The sequence below is a fragment of the Carya illinoinensis genome, chromosome 15 (genome assembly GCF_018687715.1).
Source record: "Carya illinoinensis cultivar Pawnee chromosome 15, C.illinoinensisPawnee_v1, whole genome shotgun sequence".
NCBI classification, from domain to species: domain Eukaryota; kingdom Viridiplantae; phylum Streptophyta; class Magnoliopsida; order Fagales; family Juglandaceae; genus Carya; species Carya illinoinensis.
The window spans coordinates 43,030,284-43,053,104 of NC_056766.1; the positions used below are offsets into that span (position 1 = coordinate 43,030,284).

General features: G+C 35.7%; 3 protein-coding genes across 14 annotated transcripts; all 3 read right to left on the reverse strand.

Annotated features, from left to right (window-relative positions):
* Nucleotides 1-89: 89 nt before the first annotated feature.
* Nucleotides 90-1,788, reverse strand: LOC122296968 (disease resistance protein Roq1-like). Its single transcript, XM_043106761.1, has 4 exons — nt 1,741-1,788; nt 885-1,649; nt 521-627; nt 90-351 (listed from the first exon to the last, which is right to left on the reverse strand). The coding sequence occupies exons 1-4, from the start codon at nt 1,786-1,788 to the stop codon at nt 90-92; spliced, it is 1,182 nt and encodes a 393-aa protein (XP_042962695.1).
* On the reverse strand, nt 1,340-2,849 carry LOC122296418 (disease resistance protein RPP2B-like). The gene is made up of 2 exons (XM_043106099.1): nt 2,541-2,849; nt 1,340-2,027 (listed from the first exon to the last, which is right to left on the reverse strand). Exons 1-2 carry the CDS (start codon nt 2,811-2,813, stop codon nt 1,917-1,919), a joined length of 384 nt encoding a protein of 127 aa, XP_042962033.1. The 5' UTR covers nt 2,814-2,849; the 3' UTR covers nt 1,340-1,916.
* Nucleotides 2,850-11,594: 8,745 nt separating this feature from the next.
* LOC122296412 (disease resistance protein RUN1-like) lies at nt 11,595-21,515 on the reverse strand. Of its 12 annotated transcripts, none has more exons than XM_043106092.1 (9): nt 20,936-21,515; nt 18,632-19,742; nt 17,646-17,933; nt 16,591-17,556; nt 16,394-16,503; nt 16,012-16,300; nt 15,011-15,379; nt 14,588-14,918; nt 13,810-14,294 (listed from the first exon to the last, which is right to left on the reverse strand). In XM_043106092.1, exons 1-6 carry the CDS (start codon nt 21,433-21,435, stop codon nt 16,063-16,065), a joined length of 3,213 nt encoding a protein of 1,070 aa, XP_042962026.1. In that variant the 5' UTR covers nt 21,436-21,515; the 3' UTR covers nt 13,810-14,294; nt 14,588-14,918; nt 15,011-15,379; nt 16,012-16,062. The 12 variants fall into 12 exon arrangements, with proteins under 12 accessions (XP_042962025.1, XP_042962026.1, XP_042962020.1 ...); XM_043106086.1 differs by having other exon boundaries at nt 14,588-14,738; nt 14,875-14,918; nt 16,012-16,503; XM_043106088.1 differs by having other exon boundaries at nt 14,588-14,761; nt 14,875-14,918; nt 16,012-16,503.
* Between the last annotated feature and the right edge of the window lie 1,306 nt (nt 21,516-22,821).

Here is a 22,821-nt window from a genome sequence, read left to right on the forward strand (position 1 = left end):
TTTCTTACATTCAAGAATCTTCAATAGCTCGTCTAAGCACTATCCAGATTCTGCATAGTTTTTAGAGAATACAATGATCGACAATGTGACTATTCAATAGCTTTGAAAAGTTCTGATGAAATTTGTTCTCCTCTTTCAAGGTCGATGCCATCCATGTAAGTCTTGATTCCACTTTGACACAAAGCATGATTTAGATGAGAAATAAAGTTGTGGCGAACATCTTTACCTCTAAAGCTCAAGAATACATCATGATTCCATTGAAGAATGGAAGGAGATGAAGAGGAGGAAGAAGCTCCTAATTGAAAAGCCATGGAAGAAGTCATGCTCGCAAACTCACAGTATAAGCGATTACTATTTACCAAGAATTCCAATTATAGAGTAGTGTTATAGCAAATAAATAATGATACAGAAGTGGGTGGAAACTTCTTGGCAATAACGTCGACCATGCATGCTAAAACCAATTAAGAAAAATCCCTTTATCGTCTTCCAAGTCTGTGGCCTCTCGGTATCTATTGCAAACTCTTCTTCGTCATCAGGCCATTTTACCATTTCTTTAACTTTTAAAAATTCATGAAAATAACTCAACTGATTTTTCGAAAACAAAGTAGCATCATAACCATAGAGTCCCTGTTAAACCAATATCATCATCATCACTATCAATTTAATTTGAGTCATGCATGCATACTATTAAAAATGAGATCGCAAAGACATACCTTCCACAATAATAAAGAATTTTGCACTTTATCATTCCATATATTCTTATGCATTTTTTAGCAGCCGCTCAATTCAATTCTTCCTAGCGATTTGACGTGGCTTCTGTTGAATTCCAATATTTTTTATACTTCCGAAAATATTTTTAATGACTTGCATCCCCTAACATCTACTTGTCTTATATTTGGTGGAAGCTCTGGTATTTCTTCAAGTTTACAACAACGGGCCAAGGTAAGATTAGTTAGTGTAACGGACTCTTTGATGCTCTTGGGAAGGCTAACAATTTCAAGTCCCGATAGAGATAACGAATCCAAAGTGTTTGAGGAGTTAAACATGGCAAATAAACTACATAGTGGAAAGAAATTTGATTCTGAATGGGAACAACTAATTTGAAGATTCAGTACATGTAATACAGTGCTCCCATTTCTTGAATTTGATATCTCATCTTCCATTGTTGTAGAATCATTAGGCAGATTAACGGAATCATGTCCACCCATACAAAAGCAGCATAAATATTTTAACGGGATGGAAGCAATTCGGAGACGCATAAGGTTTTTGCAATCCAATAGATCTAATGTCTCAAGTCCAACAAGGTTCCTGATGGATAAAGGGAGTTTTTCTACTGCAGTGCTATATAAACTCAATTTCCTTAAACATTTCATTTTACACTCGATTTTAGGAAAATCACGGAGGCTTGAGCAAGTCCCAAGATTAAGCTCACATAAAGATCTCAACTTAAGGCTTCTTGGAAGAATTTGGAGTTTAGAGCATCCATCAAAATCCAACCTGGAAAGATTTTTCAAAGATCCAACCGAATCATGCACCTCAACTAATCTTTTACAATATTGGACAATCAATTCTTTCAAATTTGAGATGCTTGAAAGATCAAGAATCTTTTTTAACAATTTACAACCATAGAAAGTCATTATCGTCAAATTCTGTATAAGAAAAGAAAAAAAAAAAGTTTAATGAAATTTATTACATAATTTAAATAAAAAAAATCATTGATTATTATAATTGTGTATGTACCTTGGGCTTGAATCCATCCCCTAACTCCTTGACCAAGCTATCACGCATGTTAAAGACAATGAGTTTCTTTCCCTGGAAATCATGTGGCAAAGACTCTACAGGATATTTATACCAATCAAGGACTCTTAACTTGTCGGAGAGGTAATTGGGTCCACAAGAAAAACGTGCATTACGATTTATAAAGACTCTTTAATTCTTTTCATATGTTGAAATGCATCCGGATGCAAGCTTATCTCCTCATCACCTTCAGGTAAATCTAATACTATGCCTTCAATTTCATTTGGCCCCTGATATAAGAGAATACACATATAAAGAGTGTCAGCAAAATTAGTGCATAAAGTTGTTCATAAATTGCAATTTGCTAAAGTTAATAATTTTCGAGTTGATGGTATATTATTTCATAAAAAATACTACCCTCTCGTTATCTTTACATGCTATTTTTCAATACTAAATATTCGTGTGTTAAAATATAAAAGATTGTCTTTTCTTTCCCAACTTATGTACACTACTCTTTTAACTTTTCATAAAACAAATGCTAGCTACAAGAGACAGTAGGCACTAAATTAAAAAAATATTCATATATATTTGAAACGAAAAAGGACATTTATATGGTACTTAATTTAGTGATTCATCTTAATAAAAAACAAATTCTAATTATAACTACAAATTCATCCTTTTATCATCTAAAGGATTTTTACACTAGGCCAGGTATTAATTCATAAGTCAATATTTTCCACTAGATTTCTCTTTTATAAAAAGGAAATAAATGTAAAATCCAAGAATTTCTTTGTGACTCTAACCATATCTTCTTCAAACACTTGACGAACATCCTTGTGAAACCACACTCTGCTGCGTTTGCTAAGATCTTTGGCTGATTTTTCTCGAACAATTTCTCGACTCATATCTTGTAGCAAGTCATGCAGCCAAAAATATTCATAATTAAAAGTATAAATAAGACACTTGTCTATAAGCCTCTGGATACCATGAACCGGAAAAAAACCGCAACTATCAAATATTTCCATGACCTTAGCCAAAGGTTCTCCTTTGAAGAAAAATGCAATATCAAGGAACATGTCTTTCTCACCAACTTCCAAACTATCATAACTTATTTGAAGTACATATAGAGGTTTTGACAAAATGACTCACACAATTCTTATTAGAAGAAGAGGTATAAATACAGATTTGAGAAACTAAAATTACTCCTAAACTTGTGCTAACGTATAACACATATATGAAAATAAAGGAAAGAATGAGCTGTACAGATTTCCTAAACTAGCTGATCAAATGCAGTTACGAATTCTGATGCTGATTTTCTGCATGAATACTAGCTGTCCTTATATGCCCCCTCAAGATGGAGGTGCCATCTGCAACACCAATCTTGGATCTTAATAGTTGAAAGCGTTGACGTGAGAGTGATTTTGTAAGGAGATCAGCTAGTTGATCAATGGTATGGATGTGCTGAACACGAATAGTTCCCTTTTTGACAAGATCTCGTACAAAGAGGAGATCAATTTCAATGTGTTTCATCCGTGTGTGCTGGACTGGATTTAAACTGAAATGGTTGGCGCCAATATTATCACAAAACATTTGAGGTGCTTCTCTGAGAGTGAGACCAAGTTCCTTGATGAGAGAGTGAAGCCAAACTGTTTCTGATGTGGCAGTAGCTAGTGCCCGAAACTCTGCTTCTGTAGATGATCTTGAGACTGCCCTTTGCTTGCGTGCAGACCATGAGATTGGATTAGGACCAATGAATGTGATGAAAGCAGTGGTTGAAACATGAGTGTCCGTATTTGATGCGCAGTCCGCATCACTATAGGTCTTGAGTTGGAATTGATCATGCTTTTGGAGAAGGATACCATGAAACATGGTCTGTTTAAGATATCTGAGTAGTCTTTTTGCTGCAGCCCAATGGTTTGTTGTCGGCTTCTGCATGAACTGAGATAATCTGTTGACTGTAAAGGCAATATCGGGATGAGTGAGTCCCAAATACTGAAGTGCTCCAATGATCTTGCGATACTCAGTGCTGTCAACACATTCAGAATTATCTTGAACCGTAAGCTTGGCTGTTGTGGACATTGGAGTGAGTGTTTCTTTAGCATGTTCCATGGAGGTTCGTGAAAGGAGATCCCGTATATACTTATGTTGAGATAGAAAGAGCCCCTGTGGCGTTGGAATCACTTCAATTCCCAAGAAATAATGCAAGGAGCCCATATATTTGATTGAGAATGTAGAGCTAAGCTTGTTTATAATGTTATTCACAAAGCTGAGTGTGTTGCTTGTGACAATTATGTCATCAACATAAACAAGGCAGTAGCACAAAATATCATGAGACTTATAGATGAACAAAGAGTTGTCAGTGGCCGAGTGAATAAAACCAAAGCTGAGGAGTGCATCCCGAAGGGCCTTGTACCACTGTCGTGGGGCTTGTTTAAGACCATAGATACTCTTTTTTAGCTTGCAAACATGCTGAGGTTGAGATGGATCTTCAAATCCTGGAGGTTGATGCATGAAGACTGTTTCTTCAAGATTACCATGCAAGAATGCATTATTGATGTCTAACTGACGAAGGGGCCAGCCATGCATGACAGCAATGGTTAAAAGAAGCCTAATTGTTGCTGGCTTTACGACGGGGCTGAAGGTTTGAGAGTAGTCAATACCTGGCCGTTGATGAAATCCTTTAGCGACAAGTCTTGCTTTATATCGACTGATTGTTCCATCTGGATTTCGTTTCTTCCGAAACACAAATTTACACCCAACAAGATTCTGGCCAGGAGTGGGAGGAACCAGTTCCCACGTTCCATGTTGAAGGAGGGCTGTCACTTCTTCTGACATAGCCTTGCGCCAGTGAGGGTCTTTAAGAGCTTGACTTACACAACTTGGTTCGGGTGGTTCAGGTAAGGGGTGCTTGGTGGTGGTGTGGAGTTGTTTTGGCCGAAAGATATTGTTCATGGAGCGAGTGATGATGGTTCGTGGACATGGTGGTGGAGAGGATGGTATTGAATTTTCTGGTTGAGAAACAGAAGTAGAAGGTCTAAGAGTTACCTGATCTGAAGTGGAGAGTGGTGCCTCTTGAGGTTGCACAAGAACTGGATCTTCACTTGGAGTCAAAGAAGCAGAGGAGATATCTCCTTGAGCCCGTGTGATTGCTGGAGGCTCCCTGGAAGCAAGCTGCAAAATGGGTCCTGAAAAAGAAGAGGTTTCTAGTGGGGATGAGTCAGTGGATGATTGCATAGAGACCTGTTTGAAGGGGTAAACAGATTCATCAAAGGTTACGTGTTTGGAGGTGTATATGCGCTGACTTTGTAGATGAAGACATAGATATGCACTTTGGCTAGTGGAGTACCCAACAAAGATACAAGGAACAGATTTCTTTTGAAATTTGTTTGTGTTATACGGCTTCATCAAGGGAAAGCAGAGACATCCAAAGGAACGTAATTTTTCATACCGAGGTTGTTGTTTGAAGAGAGCTTGAAGAGGTGATTTCTGATGAAGAACAGGTGATGGAAGTCGATTGATTAGATATGTGGCTGTGGCAAAAGCATAAGCCCAATATTCTGATGGAAGAGAGGCATGACTTAGAAGGGTTTGTCCTGTCTCCACAATATGGCGATGACGACGCTCAGACACTTCATTTTGTTGGGGTGTATAAGGGGCTGTCGTATAATGACTAATGCCATGGATTGTGAAAAAGGGTCGAAGAGCAGTGAACTCTCCTCCATTATCGGAATAAACTCCTTTAATTTTTATGTTAAAACGAGTTTCAATCATTTTGTAGAAATGAGGAAATATGGTTTTAACATCTGATTTTTGATGCAATGGAAAGAACCACACATATTTTGTAAAGTGATCAACAAAAATAACATAATATCTGTGGCCATTGAGACTAGGAGTGGGAGAAGGTCCCCATACATCAGTGTATAGTAAATCAAATGGTGCTGTGCAGGTTAGACCGTGTTTATGAAAGGGTAACTGATGAGCTTTATTGATAGAACATGAATGACAATTATTAGAACCAGAAATACATGAAGTGGTGGGAAGGGAGAAAGAACTAATGAGGCGAGTGACAACTTTGGATGATGGATGACCAAGGCGCTGATGCCAACCAGCTACTGATGTGCGTTCATGGACAAAAGCAATTGGAGTAGCAGCAGGCGATGAGGGCAGAGGATAGACTCCATTTTCACACGGTCCTTGAAGAAGAATCTCCCCCGTTCTCTGATCCTTCACAAGAAAATAAGTTGGGTGAAATTCCAGGATAACATTGTTTTGCTTTGTGAAGTGGTGAACAGATAGCAAGTTTTTGTTAATGGTAGGAACGCATAGAGTATCTCCAACTTGAAATTTTCTGTTTGGAAATGAAAGAGTAAGAGAACCGGAATGAGTAATGGGCAAACCTGATCCATCTCCAATAATAACCTCATCAGTACCATCATATTCAGAGTGAAATTGTAAATTTGAAACCTGAGAAGTGATATTATGGGAAGCTGCAGAATCAATGAGCCAACGTTTGTATGGACTGGAAGTAGTATTTGTGCAGTTCACAGTGGCTTCAGAGGGTTTCAATTTCGGACAGTATTTTGCAATGTGGCCTTGTTGATCACAATATTGACACCGTGGAGGGTACTTGTATTGTTTCAACTGTCGAGACTTTGATCTGGAATCATTCTTGGATTGTTGATAAGTTGATGAAGACTGATTCTTTGAGGAGCGTGAGTCCCTGCGTTGAGTGGTATTGGCAGTAACTACCAAGGATTGAGTAGTGGAGTCAAGCCTTCGAAGATATGCCTCATGACCAAGTAGCAGATCATGTAATTCTTCAAATGAGAGTGAAGACTCTCGGGCTCGAATCGGGGCAACAATGTCACGAAAATCTGATCCTAAGCCATGAAGAACATATAGGGTGATGTCATCTTGAGATAATGGGGCATCGATGAGAGCAAGCTCATCGGCAATGGTTTTTACAGAGTGTAGGTACTCTGTAATGCTGCGATTGCCACGCTGCATGAGAGTGAGATCCTCTTTGAGCTGCATGACACGAGTCCTGGATCGACTAGCATACAATTTTGTCAGTTTAGTCCAGGCTTGATATGACGTCTTGGAGGTTGCTATGAGTGGTATCACAGCTGAGGACACTGAAGTCAGAATTGCACTTAGAATAAGTTTGTCCTGACGGAACCAAAGGTGATGAGCTGTAGTGGCAGCTGCATCAGTTGACGTCGGTAGGTATGAGTGCCATCGACATAGCCAAAGAGGTTATAGCCGAGGAGAAGAGACTCAAATTGAGCATGCCATGAAGGGAAGTTGGTTGGGGTGAGACGTGCAGTAATTTGCTGGGTGGCATTAATGGCTATTGGAGAAGTATCAGAGGAAGAAGTGGCCATAGCAGAAGCGAGAAGGACAGGAAATACTCGTTGGAGTTTTGAGGTGTTAATCTGATACCATATAGAGGTTTTGACAAAATGACTCACACAATTCTTATTAGAAGAAGAGGTATAAATACAGATTTGAGAAACTAAAATTACTCGTAAACTTGTGCTAACGTATAACACATATATGAAAATAAAGAAAAGAATGAGCTGTACAGATTTCCTAAACTAGCTGATCAAATGCAGTTACGAATTCTGATGCTGATTTTCTGCATGAATACTAGCTGTCCTTATAGTACACTCTGAATTTCTCGATGGGGATCGAATTTTTTTTTACTTATCCAATGTGATTTTCCATTGATATTGTATTTTGCAGTTGAATTAGACCTCTCGCTTGTTTTGAAGTTTCTCTAATATTTTTCAAGAAACAAGTACTACTTCCTTCAAATTGAGAAGAAATCTGGTTATAAATATCATTTGAAATAGTTGTCTTACAAATTCCATTGGTTCCGAATATCCCTACCATGCTTATAATATCATTCATTATGATACTTAAATGCTGATAAATGTCTCGTATACGAGACTCTATCCCAATTGGATGCTTGGCAATGCTTAGAGGTGTTCAATTTACTATGTTTGGGTTCACTCACCGAATGATTGTTTGGATAAATTTTGACTCGTCATCCCTATTGATAAAAAAATAGAAGAAAATTTAAAGAGTGAGACATTTCACGCTAGGTAGATGACATATATTGAATATGATTGAGTTAAAGTATATTATTTTTCCTTATTTTCTGTCATGTGACAGTAGTGTATTATGATGTCAAAGACTAGCCCGCTTTCTCCTTCCAATGTTTCAATATTATATTGTGCATTTGTCGTGACCTTGTGCCACTGTCGACTTACATGATTTTCATTCTTTGGTACGTATTTATAACAAACTTTTTAACGAAAATTTTTCCCATTAAATCTAAAACGTATAATTTAAGAGTATTTGTGAGAACAAATATATTTCCTGCATGTGTTTTTCTATTTCTTCAATAAAAATTTTGTGAAACTAATGTGGTACCATGTTTAATTTTACTATGTTTTGCATAAAGTTCAATTCCAAAAATAATCATAAACACAAAATACTTTTCCTTTTGTATGGTATTTCATCTCTTTACTAATTTTCCCGATGCCAGATGCTAGATTTGTGTCAGTTTAATGGCCCCATATTGTTAAATATCTCATTAACATCATATATATGCGCGCGCACACACACACACTTGGCAATAACGTCGTCGTGAAGTAGTACGTACTTAATTGGCTGTTGCTGAACAAAACAAGAAGATAAGTGTAAATAATAAAGTCCAGAAATTGGAAGGAAATTACATTAACAAATAATAATTCACCATTCGATTGGTCCAATTTTTCATATTCATTGTCCATTTGTTTTCAATTTTTCTCTTCTGTCGCGGGATACTATAGAGAATCCACTACTTTTTATATGCACTTGTGAATGGAAGCGGCCGCCCTATGATCCAAGCCGGCCGAAAGCAGCCACCACTTTTCCATTTTAAATACAATTCATCCCATCTCAAATAAATTATTCAAACCATCTCATCTCATTTCATCTCAACATCCAAATACCATTCAAACACAAATATTTTTCAATTTCAAATTTTTAAATTTTTAACTTTTTCATATAGCCATTACCTAATTATTACAAGTACTTTTCCAAATTTTCAAACAAAACACAAAAAAATCGAACTTTTTCATATCTCAAAACAAAAATAATATTAAAAAAATTATATTCAACCCTCATTTTAACTATATAATGTTGTAATTCAACATTTTCTATCCCTTTTTCCAAAATCCTATGAAAATCTTAACTTAAACCATTTCATTACTATTCATAATTTATCTCACTATTATTCACAGATTTCTCGTCTCATTTCATCTCATACGTGTAACCAAACGAGGCTTTAAGTATATCATATAAGAAAATGATTTGTACAAATTTAGAATAAGTTTTATGAAAAAAATTAAAGACATCAATATTGAAAAAAAATCAATGTTTTATGGTACATATCTCTCTCTTTTAATCAGTTTATTATTTTAAAAAATTAAATTATATATGTACAACAACTCGTGTTTACATGAGTATGATACATGGCTTAATTAGGTATATAATCTTAAAAATAGATCTGCCACAATTCGATATTTTATGTGACACTATATTATTACAAATAATATAACATTTTATTTTTGTTGGTAAAAAAATGATACTTGCAGTCGTCAGTGTGCAAGCGTTGTCCAATCATTTTGAAAAAAGTGAATAAATACGAAACCACATAAAAGGAAAATTAATTTTTTAATAATAGACCATATTCTTTTTTAAAGTGACTACATGGTGCTGATACACTTTACCACAACTGTATGTAGTATTACTTATACGTAAAACACACGTCCAGATCAGATCACCCATGCTTTACGTTAATTATATTTGCCATGTGAACTTTACAGGGGTACTTTTGGATTCTTCTCTCAAACAAGTTTTCATTGAAAATCACAGTCAAACAATGGCAATCAAAAATAAATAAAAATTTAGTTTGTGTGTTTTTTTAGCTAAATAGATTAACACTAGTGGCCGGCCAGTGGCGGCTTCTTAGCTTGTTCTTGATAATTACTTAGGCCACGAACTGCCAACCCATGATACGCTAAATAGATTATATATCTGCTGTAATGATGTTTACTCATCATGATACGTCGTCGGGCTTGAATACACTCCGGCATCCCCGTTTCACTGTGTCTTTGCTTGTAGCATCAGCTTTTGTTTATTTTCAATCGGGATGGGATTTTGTTCTACGTGTTGGTGTATGTTGATGATTTAATCCTAACCGGAAATAACAATCAGTTCTTGCAACATGTTGTCAAGTCTTTAGGCGCTAAGTTTTCACTGAAGGAACTAAGTGATCTGCATTACTTTCTCGGGGTGGAAGTCATTCCAGTTCGGCAAGGTTTATTTCTTTCTCAAAACCGTTATGTTCATGATCTTCTTACCAGATTGAAGATGGCTGGAGCTAAGGAAGTTCAAACACCTATGTCTGTGTCTGCTAAGCTCATGCTTGATGATGGTTCCGCTGCTTGTGATGCTACTGAATATCGACGAACTATTGGCTCTCTTCAAATACCTCTCACTCACTCGTCCAGACCCCGGTTTCGCAGTAAATCGTCTTGCCCAGTTCATGCACAAACCGACCGTCACGCACTGGCAACATGTTAAACGGCTCTTACGTTATATCAAACAGACCATTCACTTTGGTCTCTTACTGCGTCGTCAAACAAACCCAGTGCTTAGAGGCTTCTCAGATGCTGATTGGGGTGGTGATCTTGATGATCGAAAGTCTACTACGGCTTATATAATTTTTCTGGGCAATAATCCTATCAGTTGGCGCACTCGAAAACAAAAAGCAGTGGCTCGCTCCTCCACGGAGGCTGAATATCGAGCACTGGCCACTGCAGCATCAGATATTGCTTGGATACAGTGCCTTCTTGATGAACTTGGTCTCACTTTACGTGAACCACCACTTCTACTCTGTGATAACGTTGGTGCAACCCAGCTCAGTCTCAATCCTGTTATGCATTCCAGGATGAAACACATTGCCATCGATCTCCACTTTGTCCGTGACTTTGTTCGTCGTGGAAAATTACGTGTTGCTCATGTTCACACGGATGACCAGCTCGCCGATTTACTTACAAAGCCTCTCGCTCGATCTCGCTTCAACTTGTTACGTGGCAAAATCAACGTTGCTGATGGAACGTCCATTTTGAGGGGCCGTATAAGGGAATCCACATAAATCACGCTCATACGTGATTTCCTCCTCGTCAATATTTCTATATGGCAACTCTGTTTCTTGCACTCTGTTTCTTGCTGTATATTCCGTAAATAGCTATTATCTTGTTTATGGTTGTACATTCCTTAATCAGCCACATCCTTGTATTATATAAAGATGTCTTGTAATGCAAAATATATTAAGAGATCTTTACCAAATTACTTACGTAATCCTTATAGGAACCTCCATGCTGACTGTATTGCGCATATTGGTTGAACACAAGTTCCCTATTTTCTCCGTCCTTCAGACCGAATTGATTGAATTAAACATCTTTCTAGGCAAGCCAATTATATTGTTTGAAGAACACAGACAGAAACCATACTTCTTGTCCCCTGTAAATTTACAGACATGAATTCCAACTCAAAGGAACTCAATCTCACGTCATTCAATGTTACCTAGCTAGTTGTTGCTTTATTAGATATATATATATATATATATATATATATATATGAATTTCGATCGACAGGCATATAAATTAAACAAATACTTTTGCTAGGATTTCATATAAATGAGACATCCAAATCATAGAATGTCGGTATAAGTTTTTTAGGATTTCATTATGACTGGATATATCATCACAGAGCATCAGAAACAGTCAAGGGCATTGTCATGTCATCTTGAAACATTCTTCCAGATTGTATTAGTATAGTTCCAATGGAAGGAAAAGAGCATTCTTCCAAATGTGTCTCAGGAGCGTAGGTACACTTTGAGCAATATTCTTCTGATTCGCATCAAACATGCATGGGCAATACTGCCAATACGCATGCAACCTGAATAGATTATTAAGGGAATCTTAACATCAAATAGTAACCAAATCACCACCTTAATTAATTCATTGGCAAAGCCTATATCAAGTCTTAAAAGATGAGAAACAATGTCTACCAGAAACGAAGTTTATGGGGGGCTAAAACAGGGCATAAAGATGCAATATGCAAGTGTTTGTAGCAGATATTTACTGTAATAAAGCTGTAGATGAAAATTTTCAGGGCAACACAACACTTGAATTCCAGCTATAGATTAAAAGATTCCCCATTTGTAGCATGATTGCCGGCTAGCTCCAAATTAATTGAGGTAAATCGACATTTTCTAAATTTTAGAAATTCTTTTGATCTAAATTTTCTTTCGGGTATCACATTTTCTAATCGACATCATAGTATTTTCATAACATTGCTTGGAGTACCTCAGAAAGCATCCTACCATTGTCCTAAACACTTTCTGCAGTGTTCCCCCACCCTTTCTCAAGCCCCACTCCTTAAACCTACAACAAGGCAAATACAGAAAAACCATGTACTATCCAATATCCACCTATCATGGAATTTGTGTCAAAACAGGTTTTGCTTTTAATGAGGGTGGTAAACATAAAATAATGGTCACCTCTGCTCAAAATTGAATTTATCATAAGATCCTGCTAATTGGAACAACATCCATTATTTGTGTATTCAAAGTATGATACAAGAAACTACTTTCTTCCATTGTCCGTGTGCCTATCCAAAGTATGAGCTGCCTTTATACCTCTCCTTTATAATTTACTCGTCTAGCTCTGGTGCACGTCGCTTAAAAGTTCATGTGCCCATGACAGAGAGCAGTCCACGTGGATAATTGTTAGGGCCCAACATAACGTTTAATATGAAAAAGCTTATGGTAGACTTGAATGGAGATTTTTATGGATATATTTGGCCTTTGGTTTTTCTTTTTTACACTGATGGCATTGTTATCTTCCTTAATCAATCCAATAAATCCTTGAGGAGTTTATCTGAAGTATTTAGTAAGTGGAAGGAAAAAATGCTCTTGTTTCTGGGAAACATATTATGCTGGATGAAACTGGTTTCTAAGGGATATTTTGTTTCCTTCTACATATCTTGGTGTACCTATTCTCATTAAAAGGAACAATGGGGGAAAATTAGTCTTGATTAAGCATGTTTGATCAAGCATGCCAATTCATTTGCTCTTGGTTCTGAATGTGCCCAAATCAGTTTTGAGGTTTATTACCATGCTCTTCTCAGACTTTTTCTCATTTGGGAGATAGAGAAGGTGAAGTAAAGAAAAAATGGGTTTCTTGGGAAAAAGTATGTCAGTCTATTGATGAGAGAGGATTGGGTGTGAGGGAAAAGAGAGCATTACACATGAAGTCAGCTTGAAATTTTACATATGGGAGCTCGACGCTCGTTATGGCCCGTCTATTTCAGCTGCAAACACCTGAATCCTTCAAAGAAGCAGCAGCCATCAAATATTGATGGCTGAAAAATTTGATGTGGTTGGCAAGAAGGTTTGAAACTTAAGAGGTCATGCCTTATTCTGAGCGGAATTTGGTTAAATTACAGGACCATTTAGGATCAGATTTGGCATCTCAGATTAATGCTATACCTTATTGTCCTCGAAGGGGGGAAGATACACCTGTAAAGGCTAATCTAATTTCTTGGTATAGATGGGAATGGTGTCAAGTTTTACCCACCAAGATCTTCGAATATATTGAAACTAATCAGATTGCAGAATTTTTAGCTATAGAAGGTGCTGAAGGGAATTCAGCGCTGTGTTTGGATAGGTCTAATCCACCTCATGATGTATGGGGTGGTTGATTTTAGAAAGAGCTGATTTAGAAAATTTAAGATGTAAATAAGTCTGTTTCAATATTTCGTTGTTCTGTATATGTTGCTCTCCAACTCGATGGGAGTTTTTAAACGAGGTAAGTGGTATTTTCTGGTTTTTCAGCAAGTGTTTTTAGCGGAAACTTGCTGTAGTATGGCTATAGAAGAAAATGTTCAGGGCAGCACAACACTTGAATTCATCATGCAAGTAACAAACTAATGGCTATAAGCAAACAAACAAAGTGAAAAGCTTATAAGCTAATTAATAGCATGAAGATTCCCCATACTTTTGGCAAAATTGACAGCTAGATCCAAATTGTTCAACCTTATAAATAACCAGAGAGAGAGAGAGAGAGAGAGAGAGAGATGGATGACAGTGGCAGTAGTGTGGTGGTCTTAAGATTCAGCTCTTTTACACGTACATGTCATTCTGTAACGTTCTTGATGATCAAGAACTGCTGAATACCACCCAGATTAACTACTCACAACACACAAGACTAGAAAAGTAACAAAGAATTGCGCAACACACAAATGGTTTAAACTCCAGATTCCATGATGAATTTGAACTGGGAATTTTCGAGGAACTCCCAACCTCCAAGACTCAAGATTCTTATTCATGTCAAACAAGTCGAAGCTCTAACTCCAAATCTACCTTTGGATCATCATAGTCCTCTCCACCTAATCTGGAAGTTTGATGCCCCAAGTTTAAGAATCCCTCTTTTCTCCTGTGATTGAATTCCAATAGTGTTAGAATAGATAGATTACTAAAGTCTACAAAAGAAGACGTCCTTGAAAATAAAGACATGTTACATCAGTGCACATGTTGTACAGGTCCCTAAACCCAAAAGTTCAGATCAATAGAGTGAGTTCCCATAATCCCAACCAACCAACATGAGCAATAATGCCACTACATATGCAACCCCACGAGTAGATTCATGGAAATCTTGACATCATATATGAAGCAAAAATGAAGTCTTAAGACCAGAGAGAACAAACAAAAACGAAAGGAAAATCTCACCTGAGATTCCAAAGATTCCAAAGAAATAGTAGCAACAAGGGCCGGCAGACCACTTGGGCTGCAAATGCCAAACTTGGAAATGCTATATATGTTGAATGGAGCTGACAGGTTTTGGCAAATATGCTGAAACTGGAGTTGCTTCTTCCCACTTCTGCACAAGTGCTTTCATGTTCACTAAACGCTACCCCATATGAAACTTCAGTGTCTATAGATTCCTTTCTGGTTCAAAAATGAAACCAAGTATAAACTTGAACTAAAAGAATGGACAAGAAAGTGATTTTTCTAACCTTGGTATTCTTTGTGGATCACCAAAGCAAAGCAAATAATCATCCTAGAAAAGCAGATTATTAAAATCTATGAAAGAAGTACTATGTCTAAGGAAATAAAGAACTACTAGTACTCTACAGGAAAAACTCAACCGACCTGCCGCTTTTCTCGACGAATTTGGTTGCCATTCCAAGCTTGAAGTCCTCTGCTGCCTGGTATTCCTTCTTCCCATGATGGATAGGACCGAGTGATACCCCTATTGGCTCGAAGTACTTTTTGAAATTTTTGTGTCCACGCAGCAAGGCTGGAACCTTTTGTATTTTTGGCGTAGTCTTCTCAGCTGAATTTCGGGTAATATTGGCCCCTGCTTCCTGTAGTTTCTCAAGATTTTCTTCCTCATCTTGGACGTGGAACTCACTACCTCTTCAATTTCAATGATCTGCCCTCGTCTGCTTGTTTCACCAACTTCTTCTCTGACAAAACTAACCTTCCTAGAGAGTGACTCCTCCCTGGATATGACATGCTCTGTTCAGGCCATCGCAAGAGTGTACACGCCAAAACAAGTTCAGTAGTGTTATGAAAGGTCCTAATAAATTTATATGGCAATCAAGTGTTGTAAGACTCACTTTACTTTATGTATCTATATGTCTCCACCTGATCTGGAATTAAATAAGGGAATTAAATCCTATAAGCAATGGCTAAAAAAAGGCAGGGTCCTTTGAATCATCGTACATCTCCACCTGATCTGGAAGTTTGATGCCCCAAGTTGAAGACTATCAAGTGATTTTTTCATAAGTATAAAGCAATCCAAATAATCATCCTAGAAAATAACAGATAGATTATTAAAATCTACAGAACAAGTCCGTCATAGTGTCCCTAAACCCAAATTTCATGTGCTTGGCGACAATTTCTTTATATTTACTAGAAACTGAAGCAGCATGGCAATACTGTCAGTACATGAGTATAGATCTATGACAGAGAGCACACGATCTTATATTTTCTTTCCTTCTTTTTCTTTTTTTTTTAAAAATTCTATTCTGTACAGAGAGCACACGATCTTATATGTAGCGTAAAAAATTTCATATAGAATATTCTTTCCCAAAAACACACCTGAATGATATCCCAACCAAAACACAATACGAACCGGGGTGACTTACTTGGGTTATCATTAAGTCTATTGCTGTTGAGGACTGTTTGGAACATTGGCTTCATCCATTTTTCTTTTTCTTGTATACCACCTTGGCGCTACAACTTATATAAAATGGCATTGGACGAGCTACATTAGATGGGCGATAATGAGCACTGAAAAAAAATTGGACATGCAAGTTGTCCAAAACCTTTTGCTCAAAACGTTGTAAATTGGAGAACCCCACCCATATATCATGTCCAGTTGCTCCCTTGTTCTTCCAATCTATAATAACGGCCGATTGTACCTGTTTTTGAACTCTGCATGCACGATTTGAGCCCTTACCGTAAATCCTAACATGAGGAGGAATTATGTTCAAGCTACCAGTATAATTGAAAAAGCGTTCGACATACAAGACAATTCCACTAATATCCTCCAAATAGTGTGGCCCCTCAATATCTATTCCCCTATATCGGGCATCATCATAAGGCTCCTTCTCCATCTCATAATCATGATAGAGTCCCTGTTAAATGTCAAATATCATAATCATCATCAATTTAATTTTGAGTCAAGCATACTATTTAAAATGAGATCGCACATACATACATACCTTCCACCATAAAGGATTTTGCACTTTATCATTGCATAAATTCTCATGCATTTTACTGCAGTGGAACATAGAAATATCTTCTAGTGATCTGATGCGGCTTCGTTTGAATTCCAACATTTTTGATACTTCCGAAAATCTCTCTAGTGACTCGCATCCCATGACATTTACGTCTCTTATATTTGGAGGAAGCTCTACTATTACTTCGAGTTTATGACAATTTCTCAAGATAAGAGCAGTTAGTGTAATAAATTCTTTGACGTTCGTGGGAAGGCTAACAATATCAATCTCCGTTAAATTTAAGACAGTCAAGCTGGTTGAGGAATTAAACAAGGTAAAGAAACTATATAATGGAAAGAAATTTGATTCTGAATGGGTACAACTAATTTGAAGATTCGATACTTGTAATACATTGCTCCCATTTCTTGAATTTGATATCTCGTCTTCCATTGTTGTAGAATCATTAGGCAAATCAAGGAATTGTCCATCATCCCGCATCTTCTTTACAATATTTGTACAACCACCAATACCAAGAAAGTGTAAATATTGCAACTGGATCAAAGCAATTGGGAGACGCATAAGGTTTTTGCAATCCCATAGATATAAATACTGAAGTCCAACAAGGTTCCCGAAGGATAAAGGTAGTTCTTCTACTGCAGTGCCAGATAGACCCAATAAATCTATAGACTCCATTTTACACTCGATTTCAGGAAGAACACAAAGGCTTGAGCAGAATGCAAGATTAAACTCCCTTAAAGATCTCAACTTAAGGCTTCTTGGAAGAAATTCGAGTTTAGAGCATTCCTTAAAATCCAACTTAGAAAGATATTCCAAATATCCAACGGAATCATGCACCTTAACTACATTGTTACAATACCTGACAGTCAATTCCTTCAAATTAGGGGTGCTTGAAAGATCCGGAATTTCTGTTAAGTGACTACAAGACTCGAAAGCCATGAATGTCAAATTCTGTAAAAGAAAAGAAAATAATGTTAAATGGAGTTTACTAAATAGCTTAAAGAACAAAAAAAATTATTGATGAATATAATTGTACATACCTTGAGCTTGAATCTTTCCCCTAATTCCTTGTTGATGATGCTATTATGCATTCTAAAGACAATGAGTTTCTTCCCTTGAAAATCAAGTGGCAAATATGGTGAAGGATAGTTATACCAATCAAGGACTCTTAACTTGTCAGGGAGATAATTGGGTGCACAAGAAAAACGTGCATTACGATTTATAAAGACTCTAAGTCTTTTCATATGTCGAAATGCTTCTGGATGCAAGCTTATCTCCTCATCACCTTCAGGTAAATCTATTACTATGCCTTCAATTTCGTTTGGCCCCTAATATAAGAGAATGCATATATAAAAGTGTCAGCAAAATTAGTGCATATATAAAGTCGTTCATAAGTTACATGAATTTGCTAAAGTTAATAATTTTCGAGCTGACGGTATATTATTTCACAAAAAATACTACTCTCTCGTTATCTTTTCATGCTATTTTCCAATACTAAATATTCACATGTTAAAATATAAAAGACTGTCTTTTCTTTCCCAACTTACGTAAGTAAATGAGTACTCTTTTTAACTTTTCATAAAACAAACGCCAGCCAGAAGAGACAGTAGACACTACATTAAAAAATATTCTGATATTTGAAACAAAAAAGCTGGACATTTACATATGGTACTTAATTTAGTGATTCATCTTAATAAATAAACGAATTGTATTTATAACAACAAATTCATTCATGATAATTTAAAGGATTTTTTCCACAGCCAGAAGAGACAGTAGACACTACATTAAAAAATATTCTGATATTTGAAACAAAAAAAGCTGGACATTTACATATGGTACTTAATTTAGTGATTCATCTTAATAAATAAACGAATTGTATTTATAACAACAAATTCATTCATGATAATTTAAAGGATTTTTTCCACTAGGACAGGTCTTAATTCATAAGTCAATATTTTCTAGTACATTTCTCTTTATAGAAAGGAAGTAAATGTAAAATCCAAGAATTTTTGTGACTCTATCTTACCGTATCTTCTTCCAACACTTCACGAACATCCTTGTGAAACCACAATCTGCTGCGTTTGCTAGGATCTTTGGATGATTTTACTCGTTCAATTTCTCGACCCATATCTTGTAGCAAGTCATGCATAAAAACACATTCATCACTCCTCCGTTCAATAGTAATAAGACACTTGTCTATAAGCCTCTGGATACCATGAGCTGGAAAAAAACCGCAACTATCAAATATTTCCATGACCTTTGCCAAAGGTTCTCCTTTGAAGAAAAATGCAATATCAAGGAACATGTCTTTCTCATTATCTTCCAAACTATCATAACTTATTTGAAGTACGCTCTGAATTTCTTGGTGGAGAACTTTTCTATACTTATCCAATGCACCTTTCCATTGATCTATATTTCGACCTTTTAGATCCAAACCTAGCACTGTTAAAGCTAGTGGAAGACCTTGAGCATATTTTGTTACTTGTTTAGAGAGGTCCACATAATCCTTCAACGGTTCCTTTTCCTCAAAAGTATACAAGCTAAAGAGTTGAAGAGCTTCAGTGTCATCCAAAGCCCTCACCTTGTATTTTGAATCAACTTTAGAGTTATCCAATAAATGTTGATCTCTTGTTGTTATGATAACTCTACTTCCTGAACCAAACCAAGCAAGATCTCCAACTAATTTTTCTAGTTGGACCATTTTATCCACATCATCAAAAATTAGTAGAATCTTTTTAGATTGAAGTCTATCCCTAATTACATTGACTCCTCTATCGACATCATTAATATCCAATTTTGTTCCTAAGATCTCCGAAAGAAGTGTATTTTGTAGCTGAATCAAACCTCCTCCTTGTTTTGAAGTTTCTCTAATATTTCTCAAGAAACAGCTTCCTTCAAATTGAGAAGAAATCTGATTATAAATATCGTTTGCAATAGTTGTCTTACCAATTCCACCGGTTCCGAATATCCCTACCACGCGTATAATATCATTCCTTTCGATACTTAAACGCTGATAAATGCCTCGTATACGAGATTCTATCCCAATTGGATGCTTGGCAACGTTTAAAGGCATTCGCTTTACTATTTTTTGGTTCACCCACATAATGATTTTTTGGATAAATTCTGATTCATCATCCCTATCAATAAAAAAGAAAAAAAAATTTAAAGAGTCAGACATTTCACACTAGGTAGATGACATATATTCAATAAGCAGTACTACTCTGCCGCCTGAGTAGCACCGCTCAAAGTGACCGCTAGTAACTTTTTTTCACATTTTTTTAATAGATTTAAATATTTTTAAAAAATAAAAAAAAATACACCAATAGACTTAAAATCACTTTCTTATAAGTAAAAAAATAAAAAAAAGTTGACCAACAGTAACTTTTAGGGGTCAAATGCATGGGTCGGGGGAGGCATACAAGCTTTCCCCATATTCAATACGATTGAGTTAAAAGAGTAATTTATTATGATATCAAAGAGTAGCCGGCCCGCTTTCTCCTTCCAATGTTTCAATATTAATATATTATATTGTGCATTTGTCGTGATCACCTTGTTCCGTTGTTGACTTACATGATTTTCATTCTAATTTTGTATGTATTCATAACAAACTTTTTAACTAAAATTTTTCCCATTAATCTGAAATGTATAATTTAAAAGTATTTGTGACTGTTTATATTTAGAAACAAATTAAAACTAAAAACCACTACTTATATTTTAAAGCTGTTTTTTATTTTATTATTATTATTATTTCTTGTCATCAGTCCAAATCTTATTCTTTAGTTATTTTTTTTCAACTCTCATTGAACAGTCAATTGATGGACGAAATTCCATATATATTCCAGCTCTATTCCTTAGATTTTGCTTGCAATTAATCAAAAGACGTTACAAAGGGCAAAAAAGAATAAAATCTATATATATTTTTTTATCTGTTTCATGTTCTTCTATTTCTTCAATAAACTTTAGGTAAAACTAATGTGGTAGTGGTAGTTGATACTAAATCCTTGCATCAGAAAGGATTTCTAAATTAATTTTACTATGTTTTGCATAAAAAGTTCAATTCCAAAAATAATCATAAACACAAAATATTCAGAATAATCCCATAATAAGAAAGGATTTCTACAATCTGACCATGTTTTGCTTATAATTATTCAATGCAAAAAATAATCCCAAATATCAAATAGTTTTCTCTTTGTATGGTATTTTATCTTCACCCGTTGCCCCATTTTAGATCCTGGATTTGTCTGATCAATTTTACCCATAAATAGCCCAAATATATATAGCATCATATATGCATACACATGATGACAAAGTGCATGTAGGCAAAGCTTACCGGAAGCACACTAATGGGAAATCAGACAAATTGGCGACTGTTTCCAAAGCGTCCTTCCATTTCTCCATCTTTGCATTATCCTTGAGCTTATCTCCAAGTTTATTAAAGGATTCCCCAAAAATCCCTTTTTGATGCCGTACTTCTGTTGGATCCACATGATAAAAAATTGGTAGAAGAATTTGTTGCATTCCTTCCTTGCAATCAAGAATCTTCAATAGCTCATCTAAGCACCATCTAGATTCTGCATAGTTTTTAGAGAGTACAATGATCGAAATCTGTGACTCTTCAATAACTTTGAAAAGTGCCGGTGAAATTTCCTCTCCTCTTTCAAGATTGTTGTCTATATAAGTCTTGATTCCACTTCGACACAAAGCATGATTTAGATGAGCAATAAAATTATGGCGAACATCTTTACCTCTAAAGCTCAAGAATACATCATGATTCCATAGAAAGATGGAAGGAGATGAAGAGGAGGAAGAAGCTCCTAATTGAAAGGCCATGGAAGAAGTCACGCTTTCAAACTCTCAGTATCCGCGATTACTAGTATTCACCAAGGGGTCCAATTATAGAATATAGATCAGTAGTGTTATGGCAAATAAATAATGATAGAGAAGGAAGTGGGTGGAAACTTGTCGGCAACTTTTTGGCAGTAACGTCGACCACATGCATTGAACATTATAATATCTATCAATACTCATCAGCGCATGTGCATATAGTCAAAAAAGTAGGCGAGTGGGTCAGACATGAAAGATGGAATCAACCTTCTTGGGAGTAGTCAGATCGATAGTTTAATGGTCAAGAATCAAGTCTAAAGTCCATTGTTTGGAAATCAATTTATGAGTGCTTTGACTTTGACTGTATCCGTTAAGATAAATAAAACATAAGTGACATCGTGACTAAATTTATGAAACCTGAGATGCATGAGATATATGGTATATATATAATTATAATATACGAAATGAAACATGATAAATGGTATATTTGTAAATATAAGAACATGCGTGGTACGTGAACATTGGCTTCCAAAGAGCTATTTTTAATAATAATAATAATAATAATAATAATAATAATAATAATATATAAATATATATATATATATATATATATAACTAGCTAACGTATGATAATCCTAATTAATGATCAAACTATTTATCTTGTAGCGCTAATTCAATTTTTTCAAGGTGCGACTGATTTCCTTTCATGGGTTTGGCCACTGTAATTACGAAGGTTTATAGTTTTTTTAAATAACACACGGAATGAAAGATATTTATAGAAAAATTTGGGAGATGGTGCAAACGATTAGTTCGAGTTGGACTTGGTTAATATATGTAGAGAGATTGGACTCGGTGGTGATCATTCAAGAAGAGAGTTTGAATTTGAAAACATGATCTAATAGTTCATTCAATGTAGGATTTGCAGTGACTGAAACTGCATAAGAGACTTCAATCACTTTTTAAATTGAAATGAATTTCTAATAGCCAATTTTTAAATTTTAAAATGAGTCTAACTCATTTAATAAATAATAAATAGAATTTAACCTAATTATTGAGCCTAATTAAAATTCCTAATCAACCTCATAATTTATCGCTTGTGAGTTTATTCAATATGGCCTAATAAATATAATTTAGGCCCAATAAAAATTATCAATATTCCAACTTTAGAATTATTGAACTGGATCGTTACACATTATTAGGTTTATTTTTCTCTTTACAATAACATTTTAAATATATTATATCCAAATTTTAAATTCACATAATATCTATCATTACTCATCATGTGCATATGGTAGAAAAGTTAGAATGAAATTTCTTTGTCACCAATCTTCTGGATGTTAGATCTTTCTCTCGATTTAATTTCCCGATCGATAAATGTCTCCTAAGTGGGTC